The following is a 20,094-nucleotide window of genomic DNA, read 5'->3' on the forward strand; positions in this document are numbered from 1 at the left end:
AACTCATCATAAGTGAGCTGTAAGCTAACACACTGGCCTCAAGCTTGAGAAAGGAAAATCCCCATCTCCAGGCCATTCATTTGCAGTCAATATCTGGCCTTCAGTGTGTGGAGGCAAGATACGTACATGAGGCATTCAGCTCCCAAGCTGATTATTTTCCTCAGGGCCACCTTAGCTTGAACTTTGATCTGCCATGGCTCAAGTGTAATGTGTGGTTTGAGGCTTTGTCCAATTTTCTCCTCCCTGGCATCCCAAGGAAAAAAGTGAGCCAGCAAGCGGCAGATGAAGTTCATTAGCCCACCAGAGATTTTCTGTGTCAGAGCATCACTTAAAACTCAGGGAAGGATTAGGAGAAACATGCATTGCTAGCAGGGAATAGAGGATCCTCTCCCGCAGAGGCAAGGTAATGTGAGGTGAGAGGTGAAGGAGGGGTACCAGTCACTTCCTGAGGGCCCTGTACCTTCCTGTCTAGTAGACAAGACACTGTAGAATATGGGTGAGAAGAATGATGCAAGTCATGGGAGCACAGGACTTCCAGGCAGCATTGTGCTGCTTGCATAGAGGCAGCCGCAAAGGAGTGCGCTCTTCCAGTGCCCATGGGATGGAATCAACCCTGCACATACAAGAATCCGTCCATGCAGCTAAAGGGAAGGGACTAAGCTGCAGCATCTGAAGTGATGTTGAGCTCGGTGCTCTCCTCTAGCTCTTACTGGACCCTTCTGTTGCAACCTGAGACACAGCATGGCTCAGAGCTTTACTGAGTCTCCCCACCCTCAACTCAGCTCTGTTTGCAGTTGCACTCCCTAGCCTCTTTTTTTCACTTATCTCTACAACCACTAGCACCCCAGGAGCTGCTCCTTGATTTGGCTTCTAGATATTTGTAGTAGTACAAATTCTGCCTATCATTCTCACCTGGAAACTGTATGGGAGGACAGAATTCAGCTTGAAAAGATGTGTCCTCTGATCTTACCAACAAGTTAAGCATCCTAGAGCAAGTAATGAACAATGCAGTTTCAGGATCCTTTTTTTTTCAGGTTTGCCGTGGTACAGACACAAAAAATGTGGAATGGTTTGCTATTAAACCCTTTATATTGATCTTTGGTATTGAAAAACAAAACACCGGGGATGTAAATTGTGCCACAAAAGCTGGTGATATTTAAATAACATTTAAATTCACTCAACATTTAAACAAAAATAGAAAACGACATTAAATTCAGGTAAGTGCAAGATTATGCATACAAGAGTCAGAAATATTAAATATATCCACGTAATGGAAAAGAAGGTCTGGCTGGTAATGGATTGTGAAAAGAGTTCAGGGTTTTAATAGATCATTCCTTCAGATCATCAGCACTGTAAAGTGGTAGTTAATAAATTATTTGACATGTACATTTACTCATATATTTTAACTAGCTGTAATGAACAGGTCTTGTCGGCTCACCTAGACTCCTGCAGTAGCTGCCAAAGAGCCTGAATGAGATTTAGTAACTCTCAGCAGTATTGATGGCCAGAGCCACAGGTTATTATGAATAAAGTATCAGAAATGGTTTGGAAGGACATTGTGTAAAATGGATGTCACACTCACAATAATGAGGTAGGTTTGAGCTTTTAGACAGCAGAGGTGTCCTGTCTTGAGGTCAACTGTGGACTCACGAGTCCATCTCTTCCTTGGCAGATCCTAACTGTGCTAACATAGAACCTTTTGCTATCAATCCATATAGCACGTTGGGGCAGCCTAAGAGATAAGTGGTTGCTTAGGGTATTATTTTTCAAGAGCCCCATGGTGACTGCCTTGGATGCTCATCAGCTGGCCAGTCCCACATTTTTATTCTTTGTGCTCAGTTGGTTGCAGCAAGGCCTTAGCCTCCCAGAAGCCTTTGTACTATCATTTGTACTCTTTTGGAGCGCTGCTGCAGCCAATGGATTCTAGGTCATGTTTGAAGAAGTAAAGGCATCGTTAGATGGTTGAGCAGATGCTTTCTTCTTTCAGGGAAAGAAATTATAAAGACAGCAGATCCCATAGGTTACTGAGCTGGGTGTGCCAGCAGGAGGGAGGGAACAGTCATTGCCCAATTGAGCCTTTAACTCAAGTGTCAAGAATAAGGACATTGGACTTCAGGTTTGGGTTTACAAGGTCATGGATAAGCTGAGCACTTGGGGGGCTACCCAAGAGAGATTCAAATGCCACCCAGCTGACTAGCAGAGCTCCCAGAGTGTCCACAACTGGAGGCATGTGTTTCTACTTGTGGTGAACATCCACAGGTACCTCAGTGCACCTAACAAAATTTATTCCATACATGGATGGAAAAATTAGAGGGAACAGGAGTTCCATTTCATGTGAACTACCACAGTTCAGAAGTGGTTCAGACAGAAGTCTGGTCCTTCCTCTCCCCCTCCTACCCTATGTACTTATACACTTTTTTCATGAAACAAACAACAATTCATCCTACCTTTCATGCTGTACATTAGTCAAGACACTATTTTATTCAGCTTTTTAAAATACAAAAATACTGTTCTTTATTAAGGAGAGGTTGAGGGGAAAATGCTAATATCAAATAATCCTTAGCAAGTGTAGTCTTTCAAAGAACTGCCCATGCAATAAATTGTAATAAACCTGTCTGAACGTGTTTCAGTGAAACTTTTTTCAATCCACTTTGGAAGCTTTTTGTATCAAGAGAGATTTCAGACCTTAAACTGATAAATGGAGCCCTATTGACACCATGAGTACATGCTTTTAAATATGAATGAATTATAAATCTCCCCTTTTTTCTGTTGAACAACAAAATGGCATCTTCTGTTGGCTTTTCATATGTTTGTTTTACTCTGTGATATTGACCTAAAAATGCATTCTTAGCCCTTGTGAAACTGGGAAAAAAAGTTTCAAAGCCCCCAAACATTTTCTTGTTTTAATCGCAGCTCCATGAATGCCAGTACATTGGATTTGTTTTAGTCATGAGCCTCCAACTCTGTTTCACTACTATTCCTCAGGAGGGACTCTAGATCCTGCAGTCCTTACTAAGGCAAAACTCCCACCGAAGTCAAAGATAGCACTACCTTAGAATAACTTACATGTCTCTTGGATTTTGTATGAGGCAGGACACTAGGGCAAGCAAAGCCAGGTTTGAACAGAGCCCAAAATTCATCCACACAGGGGAAGGTTGGGAAGCTATTGAAGAGAGAAATGTGGTGCAAGAACAGGGAGATGTGCTGGGACCAAGGGACTTGGGGCTGTTTAAAGACATTGCAGACATAGAGGAAAGAGGACCAGTATAGGTCAGAGAGAGAAGGGAAGCCACAGAGGAAGCATGAAAGGTCTAAAAGCTGTCCACACTGCTGCACAGACATGCACAAAACAATCTCACATACTTGGCCAGCTTTGTGTCTTCTCTGAAATGTGGCACACACACCCCCAAAGCAGGCACCCCTGGTGTCATTCATTAGTGTCGGGCCAGTACTGATTCAGAGGGAGAGTGCTACCTACTAAATCATTAATGCTGCTTGCTGTCACCGTTCCAGGAGACAGGAGCGTACTGGCAATCAAAATAGGCCCGGGAAATGGGTTGAGAACGGGCCTTCCCAGGACATCACTCCTGCGTGCTCCTCAAGCCCCACCCTCTGCATCATGTTCGGCATGCGGCGCAGGCGGCGCGTTGGGCTCTGCGTGACACATACAGCACAGATGAGGAGCCGCTTGAAGTGAGGGGCAATGGGGTGCAGACACGATGGCCCTTTAGACGATGGCCCACCGGGAAATTCCCGGTGTCCCGCCAGACCAATCCACTCCTGCCAGGACATCACAACAGAACAGATTAGGGAAGTGCACCTTCTGTTCAATATCTTGAGAGGGACACAAGAGGGGACACTGGCCATGTGATCGCCCCCCATGTGAATCCTCCCCATGCCATACCTAGCCTGGGGAAAGTCTGTCCCTAGAAGACTGTGGGGCCTGAGACAACACTCCCTCCACCCATCTCTTTCCACCCTACTGCCCTTGCTCCACCCTCTCTCCCCTTTCCTTCCCTTGCTCCACCACCATTTCACCCCTTTTCCTAAGCCCCCATTAGGCAACACACACACACACATACACACCCACTCTCCCTCTCTCTGGCAGTGGCAGGAGGTGGAGCCCCAGCTCTCTCTTCACTCCCAGCTGCATTGTTCCACTTCCTGCCACTGGTGGGTGCAGGGGCAGTTCCACCCCTTCTCCCCCCAAGTTTCCCCTGCAAGTGACGTTGGGAGCCAGGGAGTGAAGCAGGCTGGGGCTGAGTCACTCCAATTCTTCCCACTGCCAGTGAGTGCAGTGGTGGGCCTGACCCCTGCTGCTGCTGCCACCAGGCTCCCCACTAGTCCCAACAGCTGGCCCCTGTCCCTCACCCTGCAGTATTTGGGGGTGTGACCCTTTGTGTCTCCCTTGTGTTGCCCCTGCTTGTGCTAGCACCCACCCATCTGACTTTCCACATGTTTACAGTACAGTTCCTTAGACTCACACCAAACATGAGGATGGGGAACTTAATCTGACTTATTGAGGGATAGGACTGTGATATAGTGGACAAGCATCAGAGCCAGAACAAGATCAGAATCAGAGCCATGGCTCCTAGTGGTGGGACTGGGAAGAGAATGGAGCTGTTCTTTTATCATAATTCACACTGGAAATATTTATAGCAGGAAAAGCCTGTTTGTTCACAAGTGTTGCTAAATTATGCAGACTGCTAATAGCAAAGCAAGACTTTTCATGCTGCTAGTTGTCCTCAGAGTTTGGAACTAGTTCAAACCCAAAATCTATCTCTCCTTCCCTCCCACTCACTCAACATGGGGGAGAGCTTTATAATTTTGGACAGAAACTCATTAATTTTTTCCCCTTTTCCCTTTTTACAGGTTTCTGACAGATGTGACTATGTCTTTGTCAACGGGAAAGAAATGAAAGGCAAAGTGAATGTCATTGTTAATTTTACTTACCAGCATCTGACTGCCTCACTAGAATTGACTGTCTGGGTTCCTCGCCTCCCACTACAGATAGAGATCTCTGACACAGAATTAAACCAGATCAAGGGGTGGAGGGTCCCCATCCTCTCTAATAAGAGGTAGGTTTCATTAGTGAATGTTCAGTCTGGGTTATACACTTTCCAAGTGGCTGACAGGGCCAGCGGATCTGAACACACTCATTTGGCCTTAATGCAATTCCGGTGTAAACCTGAAGGTCACCAGGCATTTATTCAATCAGCTGTCGGATTGTACTTATTAGGGCAACGGGAACCACAGATTGTATGGATCTGCACTGAAAATCAATTTCCTTTTATAGCACTAGTGGCTTAAATGGAAATTGCTTGTTGGCCAGGAGAGGCAGGGTCAGTGTTTTCACATGTGGCATATTGCAGGACAGCAGCAAAGACCAGATCTGTCTGGTCTGAGGCCTGATACATGGGATACCATTGCTTATTTTATTGTTAATAATTATTTATTACGTGTAATAATTGCTAACTCTGTCTGCATCTCTTACATATCCCATATTTATATTACAGTAGGCCCAAATTAGGATCAGGGCCCTATTGTGGCAGATGCTATGAAGACAAACAGCACATGAAGGATAGTGCCAGAGAGATGTGGATTTATATAAACAAAGTTATTAATTACAATTATAGCAAATCAATTAAATGTGAACTGTTGTCATGTGCCCTTCATTTATTGACTGGTTTCCTGGGAGTGTCACAGTAGAATGGTTCTGAGGAAAGGGTTTGAAGACGTGGCCTTGCAGACCTATTCAGCGAGGGCATTAACTGCAGCTGTTGATATGGGCAGCTAGTAAGAGGTTGGAGGAGATGTTTGTGACTGTCGCTGACCAAAGCACACACGAGTCTGGCATCATAGACAGGGTGGGGTGAATCATGGAGTAAGAGGTGTGAAGGTGAAGATGAGAATGTTGGACTTGACATGGGGAGTCACTGGAGATATTCCAAGAGGATGGGGGAAAGGTGGTGTGCTCAGAAGTGCAGGTAAAAAAGGTGACTTTAGCAGCTGATTTTATGTGTGACCCAAGGGTGTGGGCCTTCTGGGTGCTATGAAGGCTAAAGAAACCAGGAGGCTACCATAATTCTGGGGGGAAATGAGGGAATATGACAGATGTCAGATATATTCCAGGGGAAGAAGCTGCAGGAGTGGGCATAACCTGGATGCGTCAGGGGGACAAGAGAAAGGAAAGAGCTGAGCATCTCTGATTGAATGCCTTTCGCAGTGCTTAACAAGCTGTTACAGCATGGCACATGACATATTCCTTTGGTGGTTTGATATTTTTTATCTTGTTCTTTTACCAGACCAGCTCGAGACAGCGATGATGAAGAAGAGGATGAGCGGAAGGGCAGAGGCTGCACCCTGCAGTACCAGCATGCCATGGTGCGAGTCCTAACACAGTTTGTCGCTGAACCCTCCGACTCAGGTGGCCAGCTAAGCTATTTGCTGGGCTCTGACTGGCAGGTTGATATCACGGAGCTGGTGAGTGACTTCATGCAGGTGGAGGAGCCCAGAATCGCTAAGCTGCAAGGTGGACAGGTTTTGATTGGGCAGGAACTCGGAATGACGACAATTCAGGTAGGGAAAACTGGTTACTGTGCTCCCCCTTCTCCTTCTCCTTGGTGTTTCAGGCTTTACCCTGCCCTACTTAGAACAGAACTTGGCAGTCATTGCCAGGTGACACCCTGCATTAGGAACAGGAGCATAGCAATAGTGTCAAGCCAAACTGCCCCAGATCCAACATCCTCAGAGCTGGATCGGGAAGGAGGTTGAAAACTAAACCTGTATCTGGATCTGAATTTTACAAGTTGCTCTTTTCTTTATAACTGGACACACCAACCTTTCCTCTCCCCCCGCATCACGAGCTGAACTCTTCAGGTTCCGTGGTCTCAAGGGACTCTTAGGGTGTGTCTAGACTCAGCAGTTTTGTCATCGTTGGCAAACCTCATTCTACGAGGAATAACGCCTTTTGTCGACAGAGCTCTGTCAACAGAAGGCGTTATTGCATCTACACTGTCCTTTGCGTCTACACTCTCATGTCGACAAAGCGGCTTGCTTTGTTGACAGAACTGGATGTAGTCTAGATGCTCTGTGTCGACAGAAGCTTTGTTGACAGAATCTGTCGACAAAGCCCTGTCGACAAAAGCCTATAGTCTAGACGTAACCCTAGATAGGAAATGGGGATTTAGGTTTGGGAAGAATACAAAGCTTTTTGCTGTTCCACTTGATCCTGGGTTTGAATCTGGCCTGAGTGGGTAGTGCCGGAAAACTTTTACCATCCAATGGCTACTTGTCCTATGTCAAAAATTAGTGATGCTGTGATTCTACTGGCATGCACTGTGTCCACATTCTACAAACCACCATAGCAGCCACCAATATGCCCCCTTGTTGGCAGCCTCAATGGAGAGGGCAGAGACTGAATAATTAGCTTGAAGCTGATTAACCCTCTCCCCCAGAAATGGTGAACTTTTGAGTCATGGCTGAGGCACGTGGGCAGAGAAGGTTGCATGAACAATGCCCCAGCTATGTCTATCCTACAGATAATAAAAGGGTTTCCATCTCAAGAGTTGTCACCAGCCCTATGTCCACCCATAAAAGTTGACATTTTAACACACGAGAATGCTGCCATTGAACACAGTGCCCCTTCTGCAACAGAGCAAAGACCCTTTATTTCAGCAAAAAATGTAAAACCTACATACTACATTCCCGGTGCAATACTTTACAGTGTGTGGGAGGCGGATGGAACACGACTGTTGCTTTTTTTTCCCCAGCTGTTGATCAGCCTGTGCCCTCAAGCCTGGGGATAACAGGCTTCTCTAATTTTATCCCCGCTCAGGTAACATCAGTCCCCATTTCTGCTCCATTTGACTAATACTTTTTTGATATCAAATCCACAACTGGAGATATCACATGGGAGGCGGCTGGTGAAATAACTTAATGTTCTCAAGCCTAAAGTGGCAAAGCAAAGCGGTTAAACTGATATTAACTAGGGCAGATTGAAGAGTCAGAATGGAAGTATGAAATATGAAACCCTGGGATTGAAATCATGCAAATTCAACTTGTATTACAGGATATAAACATTACAGGGAGATCGCAATAAGTGCTCAGATCGTGCTTTCCAGCCAACCATCTCTAAGTGCATTAGAAAGAATGAGGTTAAGTGTGATTGGGCCAAATTTCTGTTGCAGTAGCTCCATTTACTTCAGTGGATCTATGCAAATTAACACTAGCAGAGAATGTGGAACATTAATTCTATTTTACAGGCTTAGTGAGGTTAAGTGACTTACCCAACATCACAGAGAATCAGTGGCAGAGCCAAAATACCATGAAGCTAGCTATGCTAACAGCTGATCTGGTAAACTATCCACTGAATCAGGAAGTCGGATCCCACAACTGGAATGATAAATCTCCTATACTTACTCCTATCAGAAGGCACTAGGGCTAATAGGGAGACAATCTTCTTCCCATCCCCAGATATGCTCATGACCTCAGTCTCTCAGGACAGCCCAGTAGAAATCTGCATCTGCATATGTTGATTGCACGGATTGTCAGTCCTGGGGAAGCGGGTTTCTGAGTCTTCTGTGACCAGGAGCCTCAATAAAAAGTCTTTATAGGCTTCAAGGCGCTGGGACTTGCAGTGCTCATTCCAAGTGTACATCAATAGCTTGAGTGACTCTGAAAAGGGAATTCAAAGGGAAAGAAACTGATAGCAAAATAAGTTTTAAGAGCAGATTTGGAAAGTGTAGCCCACCACACAAGCTTAAACTAAGTCCTCTTCTAAATCCAAACCTGTGGTTAGTGCTCTCTCAGTCCAGTAACTTCTATTCAGTGTATTCAGATCCCTTTTCATCCTAACAAGCCTCCTTTGTATGTTTCCCTCCCATTGTCACAGGAGTTTTCTTCCATGCACTCTTATCCATTAATTCCCCAGGGTAAGAATTTGGAATAAAACTCATTCTACAGATCCTCTACAAATTGTGTTGTGATAGAATCTTATGACAAAGTTTTTCCACCTCTCTCCCACACTAGGAACAACATACTTTTTAAATTATTACTAATTAAATTGTACTTAATATTATGGTTACATGTACAATGAACTTACAAAGGGTTAATTTAAAGAGAACAGAATGAAAAAATGATTTTTCAGCATGGGGGATGTACTGACAAATCTGGATAAAAAATCAACTGAAACTGTTTGTATCACAGAACCAAATCTCAAAAATGCATGAAGTTGAACGAAATATTGCAAACATCATTTTGAAATGAAATTCAAAATGATGCATTCTGAAAATGTCAAAACAAAATGTTTTTTCATTTCTGGGAAATATTTTTCCAGCTGAAACTAATCCCTGTGATTGACTTGAATTCAGCACATTGATACAAAGTGCTATACAGTAATTCCTCATTTAACATGTGCCCGCTTAACACGTTTTCACGATAGCACAATTTTTTTTTAGGGAACATTTTTTGAATCTCCTCTACCCCTGCTTGCAGGCCTGAAGCTGTGTTTCCCTAGCTAGCTCATCGCTGGTGGCTTCACGGGGCTTCCCCCGCCTCCCTGCAAAGCGGCGGAGGGTTCGCTGCTCGTGGCGCCATTCCCCGGCGACCCCTCACCAGACGCAGTGCGGGTCCCAGCAAACCCATCACAGGGGCATGCTCCCAACCCAATCCCCCTTCCCTCTCCTCTCCTTCCCTTCCCCAGAGTCAGTCACCTCCCCTCCCTGCTGTAACCCAGTCCCCTTTCTCCCCCAGTCTTATGTCCTGGTCCCAACAGACACCACAGCTTGAAATGCAACCACCACCTTTTCCATTATTTTCAATGGGAAAATTGACCCCGCATAACATGTTTTCACTTAACACTATCATTTTCTGAAACATATCTATAGTGTTAAATGAGGAATTACTGTATATGTTTGTAAGCAGCCTATTTACATGTTAGGCTTTATATCGATTTAGGACACCATGTATTAACCTATCATTTGTTATTAATGTGTAAAAATAGCCTTAATATTAAATGTGTGCACTAATTAGTAAGATAATGTATTATTTCTTTGACTTAAAGTAGCACCAGAAGCCTCATTAGGGATGCTGTTGTGCCGAATGCTACACAAAAACAACCGGCACTAATAGCAATATCCCTTTTCAGATACTGTCCCCTCTTTCGGATGCCATCTTGGCTGAGAAGACCGTGACCGTTATGGATGAGAAGGTGACAATTACAGACCTCGGAGTTCAGCTGGTAACTGGGTTGTCACTCTCCCTCCAGCTCAGTCCAGGGAGCAATAAGGCCATCTTTGCTACCGCAGTAGCGCAAGAGCTTCTTCAGTCACCGAAGCAGGTACAGTGCCCCAGCCTGTCATGTCAGCATTTCCCACCAGCTAAACTGATGGGATCAGGTGTCCTTTTATTAATATGATTCTATCAAAACATTGTAATTTATAGACACCTACAACTGAATGCTAATGGCCACCTTAACAGAAAAGCAAAGTTCCCATAAAAAGGCAATATGTCTGAAAAAAAAACCCACCACCAAGTGCCAACAAACAACCCTCTCCCTCTCTGTGGGTCACAGCCCATAAATAATGCAAAGCCCCACCAACAATCCAATTGTGTGCCTTTAATAAACTGTATAACCCCCTTCCCAACCCACTGTTGGGATCTCGGGCTTCATTTATTCCATCAAAATTAACACATGCACACCCAAGCACCTTCCATAGTAGCTATCTATGTGTGCACTGCTCTGTAGTCTGGAAATAAAAAGGGAAAGAGCTTTCTGTTTCCTCACAGTAAACAACTGTGGTCTAGTTTCACTTCTACATACTGGAGTAACTGTCAATGTTGGCAGAATTAAACCAAGTTGACATGGGTGAAAATGAGAATAGAGCAGGGTCTCTTGTGTTGCAAATAGCTAACAAATGGGGGTGGGCTTTCTATAACGCCAGACTCCTCCATTTTTATTTCTTTGTCATTAGTATTTCAAATGGCCCTGAGAACCTCCCATGCAGACTGATCCATGTTGATCTGAAACAAGGGCTGGCTGTTTTCAGTCACCTTTACTCTCCTTTGTCAGGGACCACTTCATTTCTCGTATCCCTTCTACCCATCCTGATTCCTTCAAAAACCTCACATTTGACCAGGACAGGCAGGTTGTGCTCCCACCGAGGTCCTTCAGCTTTGTTCTGGCATTTGTCTGCGTGTTCCCTTATGAGCAACAAAATCAGGCATTTCCTCCTGTCTGAGCTCTGGCCTCTTGCTGACCCCAGGAATGCCAGACCCAAATTCCCATCGTATGCGACGCTGAGTCTGTGTGCTCCTCAGTCACACCTCACTGTGAAACCCCTGTGTGGGGGACCTGTGTGCTTAAATTACAAGGTTCCACTCATGCACATATATACTCAGTAGCCCTGTGCTGTCTGCATTCACACAGCTCATTGAGTCTGAAAACACTGGATCATGTAACAAATTTGCAATCAGTGACAGAATGGTCTTTTTCCTGCCTTATATTGTCTGCATTTGAAATTATCTATTTTTTATATCAAAGTCATCTGTGGGTTTTCACCATGGAAGACCAATGAGTTATACACAGGGGCTGTGTCTAGACTGGCAAGCTTTTCCGCAAGAACACTGACGATCTCATGTAAGAAATCAGCGCTTCTTGAGGAACTACTATGCTGCTCCTGTTCGGGCAAAAATCCTTTTGTGCAAAAGGGCCAGTGTAGACAGCTCAGATTTGTTTTGCGCAAAAAAGCCCCGATCGCGAAAATGGCAATCGGGGCTTTTTTGCGAAAAAGCGCATCTAGATTGGCCACAGATGCTTTTGCACAAAAATGCTTTTGCGGAAAAGCGTCCGTGACAATCTAGATGCTCTTTTCCGCAAATGCTTTTAACGGAAAAACATTTCCATTAAAAGCATTTGCGGAAAATCAAGCCAGTCTAGACACAGCCAGGATGAATTGTCTTTATGTTTAAACACGGTTTATGCTTAATAGTAAGTGAGAAGGTTAAATACATTTGAATGCTGGCCAGCTCTAGAGAGAGAGAGAGACTTAATTCATTGCTGGCTCTTATCCTTGATCAGGTGGATGAGAAGTAACCAGGCCCATTGACAGCACAGGGCAAAGCGGGTAGTTGCCCTGGGGCCCAACAATTCAAAGGGACCTTCGTCTCCTGGCTTCCACTGCTGCTACTGAGGTGGCAGCTGGAGTTCTGGCTCCTTTAAATCACCACCAGAGTACCACGCCATATGCTCTGTGCAGCTGTGAGGGCTGGGGGGACACACTGAATTCTGGGCAGCGCTGAAGGCTGGTGGGGGAGGGGCACACTGAACTCTGGGCCGCACTGAGGGTAGGCTGCCCCAGCCCAGCCTCTTCTGTCCAGGGCCTGCCCCTTCCGAGCGCGTGGAGCCACCCCCCGACACAAACACCATGCCCAGGCTGTCGGCTCCCCTGAAAGTCACATAGGACTGATGTTTTTATAGCATGATAAAAATCAGGTTCCCATAGTCTCCCAAGAGCTAAAAAGATGATGCTGCACAACTAGAAATAGAGCCAACGAGCTAATCCATGGCTGACATGTGGAGCTAAAGACAATATCTTGAAATCAGCTCAGATGTGGGGTGTATTGGCATTTAGCCCCAGCATACTGCACTGCTGTGGTATTTCAGTTCCAAGAAATCAAGTGTGTTTGAATCCCTTTTCTGGGGGCAGTGGCGCATATGGACTCCTGAGGAAAATGTAACAAACCAGAAAGGAAAATACTCACCCTGGCAGGGCTTTATGAGTTTTAATTGGTGTTGATTGGAGCCATTACTTAGCACATTATATTTCAAAGCACATTCCTCACACAGAGAGCAATGTGAAATTATTAAATGATTATGCTGGTTTAAGCAGCACAGAGGGAGGACAAGAGTTGATGCAATAAATTCCATGTGGCCTTCAGGAAACATCCAAAGATTAATAAACACAAAGCCAAAATTTATGACAGAGCCAGCAAAGTCTTAGGGCCTGGTCCTCAACCCAGGCAAAGCTCCCATTGAGTATGCTGGGAGTTTTACTCAGAATATGAGTTTTACTCAGAAGGACTTCAGAATCAGACCCTTAGTTAAACCAGAAGAGAATTCTTTCACAGTATAGTGATCCATGCGGGAAAACCACTGGTAAACATAATTTTGAAAAACAAAGGAAAAAGTTTACTCTCCACGGCTGTGTCTACACTGGGCCACTTATTCCGGAAAAGCAGCCGCTTTTCCAAAATAAGCTGCGAGCTGTCTACACTGGCCCCTTGAATTTCCGGAAAAGCAGTGACGATTTACTGTAAGAAATCAGCTGCTTTTCCGGAACAACTATGCTGCTCCAGCTCGGGCAAAAGTCCTTTTTCCGGAAAACTGTTCCGGAAAAGGGCCAGTGTAGACAGCCCAGTAGTCTTTTCCGCAAAAAAGACCTGATCGCAAAAATGACGATTGGGGCTTTTTTTCCGGAAAAGCACGTCTACATTGGCCACGGACGCTTTTCCGGGAAAAGGGCTTTTCCAGAAAAGCATCCTGCCAATGTAGACGCTCTTTTTCCGGAAATACTTATAACAGAAAACTGTTCCATTTTAAGCATTTCCGGAAAAAGGTGCCAGTGTAGACACAGCCCACATGTGTATTGAGTTAGGATGTAAAAACAGCCTAGTTTTTTGTTTGGTTATTTTATTCATCTATTCTTTAAATACAAATATTATAAGTAAATGTAAATGGGTCCAATGGAGCTATACTGACTTTATACCAATTGAATATCTGACATGGATGCGTGCCAGCCAACCTTTTTAGATGTTACTAACAAGTTTGAGTGACTCTACTTTTGATTTCCAGCTTCAGACATCTGAAATGTCCTGATTTTCAGAAATGGCTAAGCACCTGCCCTCTGAAGATGAAACCCCAGTAACGGTGTTTCAAATAGACAACCAAAAAATGGAGACTTCCCAAATCACTAGACATGTTTGAAAATCTGTTGTCTGTGTAAGATGCAGCTTTCGGGCTCAACCTTGCCCATGCTGAATTAGATAGCAACACTTCTGTTGACTTTAGCAGATGTGAGATCAGGACATCATAATTCAAAACAAAGGGGCAGTATTGTCTTGCTTTTCACTGTTAGCAGACATGAAATTTACCTTGAGCATTTCACTTCTACAACAACAACCCTTCCTGACCCAGTTTGTGCAAAATCATTTTTATGCTGAAAGGAAAAAACAAAGCTTGAAGACCCGGAGTCGTTGTTGCTTTATTTGCTAGATTAGGTGCTTTTATCTTGTATCTTAAGCAGTTTAGAAATAATGAAATAAATATTTTTTCATTTAAATATACAACAGCAGTAAATGAAGTCAATGCTGGTAATGCCTTTTGACGTGCAATTTATTATCATGCTTTAGTAGACTCCACAGATCTCAAAGGGCATAGCTCCTTTTTAGCACCTCCAGGGAAAACAAATCGTATTACCAAGGGATGCTTAAAACTAGTATTTTTATATGTCTTAGAGAGGAATTAATATTCTTCTTGCTCACTCTTATTTCTGTCCTAGTTATAAATGGTTTGGGGGTAGAGGGAGCCCTCGGGGAGATTGTATGTTTCCCTTGCTGATTATTCTCTCTGTGTGTATTTCATATATTACAGGAAGCGACCATCAGCTGCTGGGTCCAGTTCAGTGATGGATCTGTCATGCCCCTGGATATTTACGATGTCAAAGATTTCTCCTTGATGGCTACCTCTCTAGATGAAAAAGTGATCTCCGTTCATCACGACCCTAAATTCAAGTGGCCCATGCTCACTGCTGAGACTGAAGGCCAGGGGCCACTGGTGAAGGTAGAGATGGTGATCAGTGAACCATGCCAGAAATCCAAAAGGAAGAGTGTCCTGGCTGTTGGGAGTGGGAACATTAAAGTCAAGTTTGGACAGAGTGACACCAATCTTAATGTCAGTGACAGCAAGCAAAGTGGAACTGGAGTCCACCTGGAAAACCATGCAAGTGACCGGCGTCAGAAAACCACTTTTCAAGACAGAGTTAGGCCAGATGGGCAGTATTACAGCAGCTCCTCAGTGGGCCGTATGGAAGGCAGAGGAACTACCACGGACAGGTCAATTTTAAGTAAAAAAGAGGACAGAGAAAGCCTTCTGGATGATGACAGCTATATGCAGAACATTCCAATAGACTTCACCAGTTTCCCTGCACAGGTAGACTTGCCACGAAGCAATGGGGACTTGGAAGAAAATGACCTTGTGCAGACGCCCCGAGGGCTCAGTGATCTGGAGATAGGAATGTATGCTTTGTTGGGAGTCTTCTGCCTGGCCATCCTTGTCTTCCTTATCAACTGTGTCACTTTTGCTTTGAAGTACAGGCACAAGCAGGTCCCTTTTGAAGAGCAGGAAGGCATGAACCACTCTCATGACTGGGTTGGGTTGAGTAACCGGGCAGAGCTTCTGGAGAATCACATTAATTTCTCCTCCCCTCAAGATGAGTGCATCACTGCCATTGACCGAGGGGTAGACTTTGAGGAAAGCAAGTATCTTCTCAACACAAATGCCCAAAAGAATATTAATGATCAGGTCCTCAGGTCACAAGAGTCCACATTCACTGAAGAGAAAGAACAGAAAAGTGAACCAACTGCCTCTCCTACCTCCAAGCGGAAACGAGTCAAATTCACCACATTTACCACCATCTCATCTGACGATGGATGTCCTACTGTCAACTCCATTCTGATGAGTAGTGAGGATGATATTAAATGGGTGTGCCAGGATATGGACCTTGGGGAGTGCAAAGAGCTAAAAAACTATATGGAGAGGTTACATGAGAATGTGTAATGAGACGCTAAGGACCATTTTGGTTTTTGGTTTTCACACACCTTTCTGCCTTTAATTTTGGGTATTGGGGCAAAAAATGCATTGGCAAATGAGAATCAAGAGGTGAATCATACCTCACTGGAGCCCCAGAAAGCCACCCAAAACCAGCTGAGACACAGAGATCCTGGCCATCTCATACAGTTCAAGTCTTCTATGTTCTTGGAGACTGGAGCAAAATGTATGTGAGGTTTCAGATGCATGGCAATATGGGAAAAAAAACTTAGCAAAATAATAAGATCTCATTCTCTGAGCTTTCCCAGGAAATCAATAAAAATAACAAACTCCAACACCGTTTGGATATTACAAAGCTCACACAGTTCTAATGTTCAATATCACAGGCTGTAGTTAAAAGTGAAAATCAGGCTTGGAATAAATGGATCAATGAAAGGAAGCTTGTCATTCAAGACACAAGCAGAGGATACCCAGCTGAGAACGTTAATTTAAAGCTGACAAACAACTGCTGTATGAGCAGCAGAGCAACCACAGTTGCAAAGTTATGAATTTCCAAAGAATAAAGCAGGGCAGGGGGAGTGACTGAGTTGTTTACAGACCCGCATGATCATCTTCCAAGCACTGAGAACGGTTACACATGTACAGTGATAACTGAAGCTTTCTTTTTAAGTAGATGCTGAGATAATAAACTTTGCTGGCCAATTTTCAGTATTTCTTAATTTGTAAAATAGAAGGTATAATCTATAATCAACATACTGCTCATATAAAGGAAGGTTTGCTTTGGAAAGGTTTGAGAAACCTTACGTCTTTTAAAGAAGCCCATTTTATCCAGTTTTCCTGTTTAAATTTGTATTCCCCATGCATTTTCCTAGAGCACTCTCATTTGATATGCTGGGGGCACTTATTAGCACTAATCTGGTTTGTAAGTTTGGTGACTTTTCCCTTCTCTCAGATCCAAATTTATTTATCCACAGTGCAATTTTGCCAAGCGCAGAAGCCATTGGACCTAAATGGGTACTTGCTTTACATGTTGTAATTTATTAAAGTTAGCTATTCTGTCTTGGGTAGGTATAACTCGTGCTGAACTCAGAAACCAGTGGTGACTGGCTCTTTGTTCTCCTTCTTCTTTTGAGGTTAGATTGCTCACTTCCACTTTGATCATGCATTTTCAGACCCACTGCTGGGCATATTTATATGGCAACATGAAGGCCAGGAAGGCGAAGGCTAAGCTTGGTAAATAACATTTGTTTCATCCAGCAGTATGATTGTATCTGCTCATTCCTTTTACATATATGTACAGTAGAATTCCAGTAATTGCCATTTGAATCTGAAGTGCCCTCTTGCCCTAAAACTGAGAAATCATCTGTTTGATCCAGAGTTAATTTCCAGTGACCAGTGGCAAAGTGCCAAGAAATGAGGTTTGGTTTGGACTGCTTCTTTTTCCTAATTTTCCTTTGGTTTGTAAACTAAGCCCATGCCTTTAGTGGATTACAAAGTCTCTCACAGCCACCAAATCTAGGTTGTCCAATTTAATACTCTATTCTACCCAGAAACGCCTTGACTGAATCCCTCTGTATTTAGAATGTATTGTAGATTGTAAGAATGTACTATATATTTATAAACATACCAACGGCAAATAAAATTTGCATTTCGGTGGGCTTCATCTTTTTTCCTGTTCTCTCCCGTTGCCCTTGTTCACCTTTTAAAAGAGTACCAGCAATGCATACAACCGTCCTTGGTTTAAGGGAACACACAGATTTAAGGATCTCAGCACAATCCAGTCACAAACTCTTCCCTCTTGTGCTGTGGCACTTTGTGTTGGGGAAAAATAAAATAACAACACATTATGATGAAGTATGTTTTTCACCAAGTCACCCTTTCAGGATTTGGAACTCTTTGCAAATAACACCTGTGTATTTCTGCCTGGAAAGCTTTCTGTATGAGATGAGGATGGTGTTCAGTTTGGGGCAGCCAGAAAGAGAGCAATAGATATTGGCCCTTGTTTCTATTTATAAAAATTCCTTAGAGGACAACTTTAAAAGAATTACTTGGCGTATCTAGAGAGGAGGCAAACATACCAGGAGAATGTGAAGAATAATATTGGATGTAGCATAGGCCTAGCATGTCATGGAGAGTGTCTCTGTACAGGGGTCAGATTAATGAGGCCTCTTGTATATTGGCACGTGAGTAGATGGCCTCTGAGGGTTTAGTGTTCTCTCTATAAAGCCTTGTTTACATTAACCCCCACTGCTGATCTACTTGACGTAACTTCAGCTTATGCAAGTAGTGTAGCTGTAGTTGATGTACTTACTGCATCATTTTGTGTGCAGTAAGGGCAGGCAGGGGCTGATCTCCCATCAACACCGACTACTCTTTTCATCCTGATGGAGTACCAGCATTGACGAGAGAGTGCTTGGACACTGATTTATCGCATCTAAGCAGATGCAATAAATCGACAGCCAGTGGATCAATGATTGCAGCATCTATCCCCAGCATAATGGAGAGAAGCCTCTGAAAGATGTTTCAGTCCCTGGAATCAGAGCAGTGACTCCACATGGTAAAATTTCCATATGTTTTCTGACACTCCACAGAAGTTTCCTCACTCATGAGGAACCTAGGCTCAGAGGGTCAGGGCTAAATGAGTCAATTACAGGTGGTCCAAAAGGCCCAAATATAGTAAGTCCTTCAGGGTACATCTACACTACAGCATTATTTTGAAATATCTTATTTCAAAATAGTTAATTCGAAATAAGTTATTTAGAAATAACGCGTCTACACACAAAATGCATTTTGAAATAGCATTTTGCTATTGCAAAATACCGCATCCACACTGAGTGGACACCGAGTCAGAGTTAAGGCCGGCCGGAACCAGGTCAGGGTTAGGGCATCAGGTAAGGAATGTCTTTGTGTGGCTGTTGCCTGAGGCTATCTGAGGCCTGTGCTTAAAGGGACTCTTCCCTCCCCTCCCCCCACCAGGCAGCCAGTTCTCAAGTGTCCCTGCTTGCTTGCCTGCCTTCCACGTACCCCTCCCTAACCCCTCTTCCTGCTGTCAAATAAAATGCATGTATTTTCAAAAATATAAACTCTCTTTATTTAACAAAACTGGGGGGGGGGGGGGCAATGAAACTCTGGTGAGACTGGGGAAAGGAGGCAGGAGAGGGGAGAAAAGAGGGTGGGAGAGGGAAGGGGGAAAACTGGGAGGAAGGAGCTGGAAGGGGGAAGCAAAGAGAAGAAGGGGGAGGGAAAGCTCAAGGCTCAGGGTTGGGGATCTCGCTGGGCCAACTGTCTATCAGCATGGCAGGTGCAGGGGCCTCGATGTCCCCGGGAGGATGGGGAGGGGGGTGTGGAGATTGAGAAGGAGGGTGTGGAGGTTGAGGACCAAGAGGCGGGAGGGGGAGAAGGAGTGGGAGAAGGAACGGTATCTGGGGGGGCAGCAGGCGCTGGAGCGGCACGAGGCAGCACACTCTGCACCAGGGTCTGCAGATGGGCACAGATGGCAACCATCGGAACTCCCGTTCATCCTGCACCCTCTGCTCCATGGTGTGGTGCAGGGCTCACAGGGCATCCAGCTGTTGGTCTTGGTACCCTTACGGTGTTGCAGTGGACCTGCTGAGCCCTCGGTGCGGGAGGATGTCCCGGGCAGGGTGATGCGCCCTGCACATGAAGCTGATGCGACTGTGGAGAAAGAAGAGAAGTGGTCAGTTCTCCCTGGGGACACAGTAGGTGAAGCCCAGCCCCCCGCTGCGAGGTGAAGACGACCGTGCCCTGCACTGTCAGAGCCGTCGTGCTTCCACAGAGGCCATGGTCAGGATGTCTGGCTCTCCCCAGGAGTGGGAGCTGCCTCAAGACTGCAGCCATGCCCCTGTGCTGTGTATAGTGCAGCCGAGGTGGGGGGAGATGTTAGAGGAGGCTTGTGAAGGGAGGGCATCCTGCTGTGTCCCGCCCTGGGATCAGGAGCATGTCAGGTCTCTTCACTCACGCATGTGGCTATCAGGCCATGGCCCCTGTGTAGCAGGCAGCTGGAGCCACCTGCCTGGGATGGCACAGAACATGCTCGCCCGTGCACAGGCTGCTGCGTGATGCGTGGTAAGCAAGGGCCACACGTGCGGTCCCTGGTCTCACTCCACCCCCACCTCTCCCAGAAAGGGGACAGTGACAGCTCTTACATGGTGTGGCCTCCCCAGATGACTCTGCTGACTCCTCTCCTGGGACTGCTCAGGGGTCCTGCTGGCATGGCAGCTCCTCCTCCACGCCCTGGTCAGGGCCCT

General features: G+C 45.0%; 1 protein-coding gene across 2 annotated transcripts in view; it reads left to right on the forward strand.

The window, feature by feature from the left end:
- Positions 1-17,554, forward strand: part of TMEM132D (transmembrane protein 132D) — a 597,317-nt gene extending 579,763 nt beyond the window's left edge. Inside the window, exons 6-9 of one of the 2 annotated variants that reach the window (XM_075898457.2) lie at positions 4,873-5,078; positions 6,306-6,579; positions 10,148-10,339; positions 14,651-17,554. In XM_075898457.2, the coding sequence (XP_075754572.2) occupies positions 4,873-5,078; positions 6,306-6,579; positions 10,148-10,339; positions 14,651-15,835 (1,857 nt within the window). In that variant the 3' untranslated portion in view covers positions 15,836-17,554. The remainder of the gene's footprint in view (positions 1-4,872; positions 5,079-6,305; positions 6,580-10,147; positions 10,340-14,650) is intronic. The other variant, XM_075898459.2, reaches the window with a different exon arrangement.
- The last annotated feature ends 2,540 nt before the right edge of the window (positions 17,555-20,094 follow it).

This window comes from Pelodiscus sinensis, chromosome Z, assembly GCF_052426305.1.
Source record: "Pelodiscus sinensis isolate ZL-2025 chromosome Z, ASM5242630v1, whole genome shotgun sequence".
Lineage (NCBI taxonomy): Eukaryota > Metazoa > Chordata > Testudines > Trionychidae > Pelodiscus > Pelodiscus sinensis.